At 43.1% G+C, this 11,881-nt stretch overlaps 1 protein-coding gene across 1 annotated transcript in view; it reads right to left on the bottom strand.

Annotated features, from left to right (window-relative positions):
- Positions 1–1,162: 1,162 nt before the first annotated feature.
- FBXL17 (F-box and leucine rich repeat protein 17) overlaps positions 1,163–11,881 on the bottom strand; it is a 526,365-nt gene continuing 515,646 nt past the window's right edge. The window contains exon 9 of the mRNA XM_055430119.2: positions 1,163–3,888. Coding sequence (XP_055286094.2) covers positions 3,748–3,888 — 141 coding nt within the window. The 3' untranslated portion in view covers positions 1,163–3,747. The remainder of the gene's footprint in view (positions 3,889–11,881) is intronic.

Here is an 11,881-nt window from a genome sequence, read left to right as displayed (position 1 = left end):
CGAATCCTTTCTTCTAATGCCTTTCCATTTTAACATTCAATTATGTTTTCATTTCTAGAAATTTTATTTATTTTAAAAATGTTTTTGTTCATCTTTTGGTAGTTTTTTTTCCTTATATATGTTATAAATAATTTTTAATATATTTGAATATATCAAACATCTATTCTGAATTCTGTATCTTAGCCTTTAATATTGAAGCCTCTGAGGATGGGGGTCTAGTCTCTTTTCCTTTTTCCCTATGGACTTGCAGTAATGCTGGCTTACTCCTGCTGTTCTCCATGATTTAGATAGTGAATTCATGTTTGCTGGCAGGCTCTTTGTCGGGTGGGATGGTTTCTGTCTGTTTTTGTTGGGCAATGGGAACTCCTGTAATGAATCCTTTTAAAAATAAAGTTATAAGCGACACAAATGATGCAAATACTGCAGATCCAGATAAGCCCATGTGAATGGTAGCCAGTGACACCAATTTTCAGGAGAATCTTTTAAAAAACAACCTATAAATAGCCAAGGCTGAAAATGGTAATTTTTCTTATTGTCTGCCTCTTCAGCTTCTGTTTTTCCTTGTTTTATCTTAGTTCCCTCTTTGTAAAGGGCACTGCCTCTCCTGTGTGTGCTCCCTCTGTTCCATTCACTGTGCTCCACTGCTATGGCTAGTTTTTAAGAATAGCTTCTTGCTAGGCTATGAGCAATTTAAGGATGACAATGAGTTTTTTTTATTTTTAAATGCCCAATGCCTGACACATGTTAACTCAATAAATTTATTTACTTTGGAAAAAAAAAAAAAGCTAAGTAAATGAATGAGTGTTTAGAAAATGGTATTTTAAACAAACCTATTATTTAAATCCTTGAGGTTTTCAATCTTATCTCAGTACTCAGTGGCCAAATGAGACCCTCCTAAATTCAGTCTTGTTTATTATTGAGTTAGGTGACCCTCCATAAAGTCTACAGTGAAACACACAAGGACACGACTGCTGCATGCCTCACACCCAACCAGCATCAGGGAGGCCATTTATTGTCTCTAAAAGAAAACAAAAGACACTGTGTTTTCTTTCTCTTTTATTGCAACCCATTGCAAGGTCAAAAGATTCACAGAAATATAGAAACTACAAACTGGATGAATTTCCTTTATCCACTCAGAAAGACATTAAAGACAAAAGACCAGAATTTTCCACTACAGCAATATATTTTATATAGTCTTTATTCTGAAAATACTGTTGACATTTTGGAGAGGATAAAAAGCCCTGCATTAAACATGTTCACATATATTTATGACATTCTAAGCAAAAAAAGAAACTTCAGATTGCCCAGGAAAAAATCATTTTAAGCCTTATTTCAAAGTATCTAATGAGAACACATTCAACAACCATCACAGATCATTCAAGGTGATGTTTTCTTGGTTGTTTCTGAGATTAGTGCTTTGAGGCTGGATATGATATTTCTACAGATTCCTACAAATACACCAAAGCAGTTTTCCAGGTTACAATGCATCTGGCTTTCTAGATTAGTCGACATCTTAAAAAATAAGTGCAAGTCCCCCACCCCACCCCCACCCCCCAGGCTAAAGCATGTTACAGTGCTGTACTTCAGATTCAAACAACGCAACATTAAAACAAAAATCAATTATACACTTTTGAAACCATTTGACAACCAAACTGTAACACTCCCAAGATTATTACAACTTGAACTGAAATGGCACCATCTATATCACTGATGGCTCTCCCCTCTTCTGTCTTTTTAACTATTTAAAATATAGTGTGACATATATAAAAATTAAACTTTTGCTTATTCACTCAAGCTATTACTATACATGTCATCTTATAAATTAGTTTTGGATTAAAAACCAGTTAAAATATTGTGAGTTAAGATATTTTTCAGTGGTGGGGAAATGAATATGAAGACGATACAGTTGGATGTGTAAGAAGAATTACAATTTATTAATAGCAAACAGCTTTTTTTCTTACATAAATTTTATTTCCTTCAAATTAAATTAGTAACCCATTTAGTGATGGAAAAAATACTTTTGGTGCTTAGCGACTAGATTTTCCAAACTGACTGGAATTAAAAGCAAAAACATGCCACATCAGAAACATGTTGACATGATCAAAGGAAACAGTTGTTTACATAAAAAGTTATTATAAATAAGTGAATGGTATTTGAATGTAAAGCTATTTTTCACTTCTTTCAGCTAGTATCATTTTAGCAACACTGGGACTTCTATAAAGTGAAATTCAAATCTGAGTATATCTGTTAAAGACCAAAAAAAAAAAAAAACCAAACCAAAAACATGTCCACATTGAGAAAGAATAAATAGCAAACTCATAGGTCAGGGTTTTGTATATCTAACTCTACTGTGAAAGATAATCACCCTTTAGCTTAAAAAGGCTCCCTGCTGTCTTGATTATAAATTAAGACATAGGAAAGGTTATTATGAGCCTGAGTCCCTACTATGAATTAATTGTAAAGATGTGTGAAATCAAAACGTATATTCATTTACTAATAGGTATTGCCTAAACTGAAAGCTGGAGATCTTTAATTAAACAAAGAAATGTTTATTTCTGACAAGTGTAAACAGAATCTTAATGAAAAGATTTTGTAATTTTTCTTCTAAACTCATACATTAACCAGCAATAGATCTTTGCAATAGCATAAGAACTATTGAAAATATAACATGCACATCTCCAAAAAACCTGTTCTAAAGACCAAAGCGAAGCAAAAAGAAAAAAAAAAAATCAATAGAAAGATTGTCTACTTATATCTCATTCATTAATCTTCTAATAATGTGACTAGCCCCAAATCTCAGAAATATACTTTCATAATTACCAAATTAACAAAATAATTAAATGATCTGTAGTTTTTTTTTTTTTAAATAACTGCACACTATTAATTACATTGGTGACTTTAATGTGGATAATGCTAAGATTAGCTCCAAATATCATTAAAATATATCCGGACCAGTTACTATCCATGAAATAAAAGCTAACACAATGTTAACGTACTACTCAAAATACTTAGTACTCCAGAGAATTTGGCAGAATAGTGAATAATTAACTTTTGTGAGCTGGCTAGCAGGGTTCACATCGTTGACTCCACATGGAAACTTCACAGAAGGCTCTGTTCTCTCTAGTCCCTAAGCTGCCCACTGGATGGCAGGTGGGGAGCCCCGTGGGGACGGTGCGTTAGGAGGCGTGGCAGGGGAGGGCGTGGCCGGAGACAGGCCCGTGTCAGAAAACGACCTAGAGAGAAAGTGCGTGCTGTGTGTGTGTTTGTGTGTGCGCGCGCACGCACGTGTGAGACAGGAAGAGAACCGACACCCGGGGACGTGCTTGAAATCCTGAAAAGCACTAGTTCTCAGGCTTCTAATTAGTGCCACGTCACTCCCTTCTGGTCACCACCCGCAGAACTGCACAATTCTTTCCCATCAAAACAGAAGGCAGTTGCCTTCATTTAGGGGCATCTCAAGTGGCAGTAATTAGAAGCTCAAAATAATGGATCCTTTTTTTTTTTTGATTCTACAGTTTAAAAAAAGAAAATTAGAGAAATAAGCCTTTGAACTTAAAAACTAAAGGTCTGTGCCTGTCAAAATCTTTCATTTTTAAGAAAAAAAGACCAGCTCACCTGGGAACAAATAGCAACTGCGCTGACGCTATGCATTATGCAAACGAGATGCGGATACACACAGGCGGGGGGACACACGGGACACAGCACAGTCACGACCTCGGCCGGGGCGGCCTGCCCTAGCTCCGCACCCTAGGAGGAGGCGGCCGACACGCCGGGCGTCCAGCCCATCTGGTAGGCCCTCTCCAGCGTCCTCTTGCAGTCCTGCAGGACGGTGCTGAAGGTGATGTGCGGGTACTGCTGCACCAGCTGCTCCACCGTCACCTCGTTGACCTGCAAGCGAACAGGAGTCACCATCACTCACGGGCACAGGGGACCCGCCCCTCGTCCTTTTCAGCAGCGCCAGCAAGTGTTTGCTGGGAAGACCTGCCCTGAGCACTAAGTAGTACTACGTTCTACGTAGTAATAAGCAGTACTAAGTTCTATGTAGTACTAAGTAAGTAATATTAAGTTATATGTAGTACTAAGTAATACTAAGTTCTATGTAGTACTAAGTATTATGTTCCCACTACGGGTTTTCTTTTTTTTTTTAAAGATGTAAGGTGTCAGGAAGTTAGTGCTTTCTAGGAGCATAAATGAGCGTGGCTTGCCTAGATCTGAACCATGTCCATTGAAGGGTGAGTGCCTGGGAGGGGAGGCAGCACTCTCACGAGCCTCTGACCCTGCCACCCACCTGGCAGCTTTTTGAGGAGAGAACCATAGACTGCTGGGGAGGATGCACAGGACTCTGGGTAGGAGTGCTGGGCAAAATGTTTGTCTTCTCCTTAAACGCTAAGGTGCTGGCAAACCTCATGTCCCTTTGTGGAAAAGGGCTGAAAATGCGAGGAATCAATCACTAAAACATACATGGCTGGCAGGTCAGAGATGGCCCCAATAGACCTTAACCATCAAAGACACCACCTTGATTCTTGATTAGACAAGGCAATCAGACAGGCCTAATTAAAACTAACACCTTTTCAATTGCTGTGCTGTGAAGGGATTAATTTGTCAATTATTTTTAAGCTGATTGCAGTTCATATCACAAAAGTAGACAGCTTCCTTCATCCTTCAGATAAATAAATGATTAACCTAAGAACCGCAACTTTTAGGTTGCTTTATTTAAAATCTTTATCGAACACTTCGGCATTTTCAAATACAATAATGCTTCATTTATATTGAATAAGCTGGTCTGCAAGAAGGTTCTGCTGAGACACATTTTTGCGCTTCCTCTCCACATCTGTCCACCACTGAAAAAGATCAGGACCATCAGGAAAAACCTCAAACAATATCAGACCCTTGCAATTTGCTTTGAAAGCCGGCTTGGGCGTATGCTGACCGTGACATTAAGTCCTCTGCACTTTTCTGAAATAACATGGTGTTTTGTTAAACTATGTTACATGTAGTCTTTGTTAAATTCAGAGTTGATATTTCCACATTGTACTGATGATGCTTATTTTTTGTCAGAAATTCTATTCAAGACTTTCTTGTATTGAAATCAATTGTCACTACAAACTCAACCAAACTATGCAGTTCAATCTTTTTGTGTTACAGTATATGACTTTTGTTAACAAAAACACGAAGAAAATAATTCTGAATAAAAAGAAAAACTGATATACAAATCAGAGTTGAGAATATCAATTGCTGACCTTAAAAGGATTTCTAAGCAATATAACTTTTTTTAAAATTTAAATTCTACCTAAGTCTAGCTTGAGTTGAGTCTGCTTGAAACTGTGACTTACAAAGTCTTGCATCACCTAGCTGTGCCTGTCTCTCTGGTACATTTTCGATATTATCCAGTCACCTGACCTAATGTCAAGTTATCAAGCTGTCCAAGTCCTTTCTGGCCTCAGGACCTTTGCACCTGCTGTTCTCTTTATCTGGAATACTTTTAAACCCACCTCCCCCTTAAGAATCCCCTTCCCATGCTACTCCTCCCCATTCTCAGTTCAGTGTCGTTTCCCCAGGGAGCTTTAATCCGTGCCCTCTCCCTGCTTCCCTCCTCAAATCAGGTAAGGCTTCCAGGTTATTCTCTATTCCAACACTGCCTACTTTTTCTTCATGGTACCTTCAAAAGTCTGTTTACGATTGCTTTGTTTAATGTCTACTCCTGTTCCAATGTAAGACCCTCAAGAACCATGATCAATTCCGTCATTCGTGAGCCAGACTAACTTCTTAGTGAATGAAGGAGAAAACAATAACAAACTACAAACGAGAAACAGAAGCCCAAGAGCGAAGCGATGCCAGACCCGAACACACTACCGACCAAGACCAACAGTCTCCCCAAGAGCTCGTCCTCGGCGCAGGGACTCCCTCCCTCGGGAAGCCTCCCCTGACCACGCAGGCCCCGAAGCCTCTCTGAGCCCACAGCAGGCGCCTGCAGGCCTATCACTTCGGCACCCACACACCGCACTGCAATCAACTCTGCACTCAACTCTCTTCTGCCTGAACTAAAGTCTGGGGACCAGAGACTGCCTTTTCTGTTTGATAAGACCATAGTGTTGTGTACAAAGCAGAGAAGATATGCGGCAACTATAGCCGACCTCAGAGTCAACCAGGCACAGGTCTGAATCCTGGTTTCACTTCAAAATTTGGTTTCCTCAACTGTAAAAAAAGGATAAAAGTACCAATGTCACAGGATGCTACAAGGATAAAATAATATGCCTAACACTGTGACTGACATAAAAATTCCTCAAATGGTGGTTCCTATTAGAGCTGATGCTCAATAAATGATCATTTATTGAGCTAATTAGTGCTATGGTAGGGTGACCAATTCTCTACAGTGATGGTCAATATTGTTCAACTTCTGAGATATTTCAGAAATAAATCTGATAATATTAGCTATCACCACAGAGTAAGAAGCAACCTTGATAATGTACTTCATATGTAAGGAGAACCTATTCTATCTTAACGTTCTCTGGAGAAGAGTCCGAAACTTTTCTTAGTAACATGGTCCAGGTTTCAAACAGCCGCTTTCAGGAAACGCTTCTTTCCTTTACCTGATGTTCCCTAGCAGTGGGTGAGGTTACTTTCTTCCCTGCTCCCACAGATAAACCCAGGAGGAGGCCGGTCTCACTCAGGAAGAGCTGAAGTCAGCTGGCCAAAGGATTTTCAGAAAGTCTCCCTTGAATGGCAGAGAAAGTAAATGCGGCCCAAATCACCTAGCATTCAAGAAACAACGGACTGAAAATAGATGAAAACGGAGGCAGAAGAGCAAACCTCTAAACCCACCGTAAAGACGGGCTTGTCTTCTGCAACAAGCCTTTTCTAACCTCCACACAAGGCTGTACAAGGGTTTACACCGAGGACTGACAGGCATTTGGGTTTGGAGGCCCAATTTCTATAAAGCATTACCACGTGATAGCCGCTTTGCAAGGAGAGAGATAAAATTCACCTTAAGCAAACCTGACACATGAAGATACCAATTTTTGGAGTACACGAATTACCTTCAGTTAGGGGTTAACTGTCAACTCTAGCAGAGACTCATGGTAGGGTTTATTTAGTCAGTCAGCTCTCTTAATGTGTTTTTATATCCCTTGATTTACTGAAATTCAGTCCACCCTTTTCTGTTGCATAAAGGAAGGCCCACTATAGCTGAGAATACACAGCGTGCTAGATTTCTGGATTTCACAGGTTGGGGGTTAAAAAAGGACAGTAGTCTGGCTTTGTGAGGCTGTATAAAAACAGCTACAGGTAATCCTCTGAGGATATACTGTGTCTTCTAAGCAATCCTTTTGCTAACTGTGTTCTATAAACTCTAGAAAATAAAGCAGTAGGGAAAATGTAAATACTCTATTTCAGAGCTTTGTTGAGTAGAAGCTATTCAAGGGAAATACATGTGTTCCCACTAGGGAAGGTTCTATCTTTTACTTATAGTGTCTCCTGGCGATAAGGTGTGACACATTTTATACTGAAGCTATTTTCATTTACTCCTCACAAGTATACAGTATGTTCACCTCTCTGTACAGACTCTGAAAGCAGTTTGGTGCCTTAGAGAAAAAGTTGGGTGTAAGACACTGGACAGTCCAAATCATTTCAACTCCTCAGGCCTACATATGCATTTCTGCAGACATTTTGTCATGCACAGCTCCACTTGCTAGAATGAAAAGAACTATTCTCTGTTCCAACTCATAAAATGTATGTAACATAAAAAACGGAACATGAAGATGAATTTTTAAAAATTTTCCCATGATCCTTGGTCATCTGTATTTAATTTCTTTTTCCTCTGCTGAAAACTATCAATGGCAATTTTTATATTACACATAAGATTTGAAAAATGCAGTGGATCTTCTTAAAGGAATACTCAGCAGTGTCATTTGGAGAAATTACTGTGATTAAAGGGGGAAAAAAAGCATGTACTACAGGTTTTTTTTTTTAAATATAAGAAAAATTGGATTTTATCATTCTCTCCAAAGAACCATAATTTACATTTTCAAAATTATTATAACTCTTTTGAAGGTAGTAGCAATTTGTCTGGTATTTAATCTATTTTGAGTTAACATCTATTGCACTTTTTGAAAATGTGAGCAAATTGCTGTGCTAATTAAGGTAAATCATACCATGGTTTCATCCAATCGCTGCTGCTACCATACAAGGGTAAGGAGAGACTGTTCAGGGTTTCTGAGACTCAGTTTAACCTATTTACCTAAACCATCACCTGTTTCTTCACCTCCTTGTTGACACTTTTCCAAGAAAATTCTAGAAAATGTAAAATTAGGCCTAAATTATCTCCCCAACGATACCTATTGTTCAAAATATACAATATCTGATGAAATCTGATGAAGAAACCATTCATTTTAAGTTATTCTTATTTCCTCTTTGACTCATGTTATAGAATGTATTTCTTGTGTCGAGGGGAAATATTTGGCACTGGAGTATATTAAAACTACACTTAAGAATATAATGATTTACTTGAAATAATTTTTTTAATGGAGAAGTTTCCCTGCAAAAAGTGAGCATTAGTTCAAAGTACCCCAAGCAATAAATGCATTGCATTTTCCCTAGACCATAAGTTCCTGACAGCAAGGAGTATGTTAGTCATCTCCTTGTTTTCAGTCCCAAACATACTGTCTGGCATATTCTCGTCCCATCGGAATATAAGCCCCGGCTTCTCTTCACTACCAAACCCCTAGCAGCGGGCGAGTGCCTGGCACATAGTGAGGACGCAGGGAGAACCGGCTGGCTGAGTGCTGCTCCATGAGCATGCACTGCGTAACCGGAAAGGCGCCAAACAGGCCCGCATCAGGAAGGGCGGCGATAAGCTCGCCTTGCTCCCAGACTGCTCAGCTACAGTGGGGCAGGCTCTAACAGCCGGGCGTTACGGCAGCTCCACACTCCTTTAGCCCGTTGAAGCTCACACACAAGGCGGCTCTTGGTGCTCCCTCCTTTCTCTTCTTGCCATCTGACTCCCCTGGGTCCCTCTGTCCCAACACACCCTGCCCGGGCTCCCCAACACTGCTGCCCAGGAGACCAAAGCAGCTCACGACGGCGGTTCAGCATCACAAGCTGCTGCTTGCTGGGCCACGTGGCCACCGGGCGGTACTAAGGAAATGCCGAGGCTATAGTGCGTCAGTCGCTCAGCCATGTCTGACTCTGTGCGACCCCATGGACTGCAGCCCGCCAGGCTCCTCTGTCCATGGGATTCTCCAGGCAGGAGTACCAGAGTGGGTTACCACTCCCTTCTTCAGGGGGTCTTCACGACCCTGGGATCCAACCCAGGTCTCCCACATTGCAGGCAGATTCTCTACCATCTAAGCTGCCAGGGAAGCCTTAGGCTATACCTGAGATTGACTGATGGCAGCCCTTCCTATCAAGGATATGTGACTCAGTACACTGGGGAGACAGCGCTGACAGGCACGCTAATGGTGCCTGGCTATGTGCAGGCTTCCAAAGCTTTGCAGAAACCCACGATTCACAAGGTTTCGGACGTTCGCAGCACCAGGGCTGCCCTGCTCAGGGAAGCAGACCCAGGAGGGCCCCACAGAAGACTCTGAAGTTTTGGGACATTTAAGGTTCCTTCTGAGGTCACAGCTGTCTGGTGACAGGGGAACCGTGGACAGAGTTTCTGACTCAGAGCAACAGTATTGCCGCCTTCTGACTTCTTGGGCTCCAGTGCCTCTGCACGCCCTCACTGTTGCTTGAGGGGCTTTTTAGTGCGGGTTGTTGCTGGGTTGGTTGGTTTCACTGTCACAGTGGTATCTGGCATTCGTTATCTCAACTGTCCAGCGATCCCCATCCTTTGCGGCACTGGGGACTGGTTTCACGGGAGACAGTGTCTCCATGGACTGGGCGTGGGGGAAGGCTTCGGGATGCTTTAAGCGCATTCCATTTACTCCGCACTTTATTTCCCTTATTGTTATATTGGCTCCACCTCAGAGCATCGGGCATTAGATCCTGGAAGCTGGGGATCTCTGAGCTACAGCCACGGGCAGGATAGTCCCAAACAGGGAAAAGTTCTCCCACTGAAACTGCCGCACGCTCCCACTGAGCAACACCGCTCTCTCCCGGATTAGGCGCTCATGCGGGAGGATAGAAACCGAGCGCATTTTTCCTTCATGATTTTGGCAAAACACTTGAAAATGATTTATTTTTCATCCTAATGACCAATAAGGCAAAATGAAAGTACATCCCCATCCTAGTAAAGATGGAGGAAAAATGTTCAGTGAATATCTACCATTTTCCAAGCATCTAAGCATGAACACTGCTGGTTACAGATGAATCGCGTCTCAGACAAAATCAGCATTTCACGTGGGGTCACGGTTGGCGAATGCAGCCAGGATTGGAATCTGGGACCCACAATGTAGGCACTCTGGGGCCGCCCTGCCCTGCACGCCGTGTGGGGCACCAACCGGCTCACAGGGCCTTGCTGAGCACCCTCCTAGTAAATGGTCACGGACGTTCATTTTCCAGGTAACAGAAGGACTGCAGGTTACTGTAACACATTTCAAAGTCCTTTATGACCTCTTCAAAACGGCTGCTCTGCAGCAATGTGAATTCTAACGGATCTGCTTAATTCTAATGGATCTCCTTAATCCTAATGGATCTCCTTTGGCCTGCAGAACATCCTGTTATGGAACTATGGTTGCGTGAGACCCTGAGACACAGAGGAAGCATGATGAAGCTGTAGGACTGCTGCGGGCCTTTGAGAAGGCCAGCGGCCACCCCACGCCATAACCCGGCATTCTCTCTCTGCAGTCTCCTGTCCCTTTGGGTCCCAGAGGCAGATGGGCCAGCCTGGCAGGGACAGCCCCCCGCCCTCCTGAGCAGAGAACATGGACAATGACAACAGGGAGAGCAAAGCCTGAGAAATGCATTCCGGGGCACGGAGAGGCGGCTGTGGGCAGGACTGGGCAGGCCCTGACCTCCGCCAGGAGGGCTGGAAAGGGCTTTCCAGAATCAGCGGTGTCTGAGTGGACTCTGGCAGGACATTGAGGTGTCAGCTTTGATGCTGCTGCTGCTGCTAAGTCACTTCAGTCGTGTCTGACTCTGTGTGACCCCATAGACGGAAGCCCACCAGGCTCCCCCGTCCCTGGGATTCTCCAGGCAAGAACACTGGAGTGGGTTGCTACACGCATGAAATACACGTGTGCTATTCATGGGAGAAAGGACATGTGTTCAAGAGCGAGAAGAAAACAGTGCATCTGTCCTTCACTTTGTAGGGCGATGCTGCTCCAGCCTGTCTCACAAACTCGACGGGGTAACTGAAGCAGGTTCTTCTCTGCAATGGCACTGCTCTGAGCTTGGTGCAGTGGTGGAGAAGAAAATAGCCCCCCCCCCCCCAACCCGTTTCTGAAGGCCGAAGAGTAAGGAGCCCCCAGGGAGCCTGGGAAAGTGTGGCAAACAGCACAGGGGCCTCCTGCCTCCTAACTCCGGCTCTCTCCCTCACGCTGGTCTGCCATCCCCACAGACTCCCCGGGCAGTGCCCCTTGCTGCTCACAGCCCCGTGAGCTGACTCCTGGCGGCCCAGGGGCAGCGTGTGGTCTCCCGGGCAATTAGGAGTGGCTCGGCTCCTGGGACACATGCCGGCTCTCCCTGCGGCCTGGCGTTCGCCAGGTGCCAGCAGAAATCCTCGTGGGCAATGCAAATGCAAATGAGACCCAGTTGCTCTTTTGCCAAGTGCCCACTGGCCCCAAGATGGGCATGCACTAAAATGGATAAACTAAGGGGGACGGGAATTTAGTAATACTTCAAATTTGCATGTCAGGGAGATGAGTCATCTAAGTGCAGTTTAAAATACTTTACAGAGGCCACTAAGGACGGAACGAGAGAGCAGACCACACAGTGATTCTTC

This window comes from Moschus berezovskii, chromosome 8 (genome assembly GCF_049115385.1).
Source record: "Moschus berezovskii isolate FMDL1 chromosome 8, NW_MosBer_1.0, whole genome shotgun sequence".
NCBI lineage: Eukaryota > Metazoa > Chordata > Mammalia > Artiodactyla > Moschidae > Moschus > Moschus berezovskii.
Note: the sequence above shows the minus strand (reverse complement) of the source record. Positions and strands in the feature narration are given on the sequence as shown.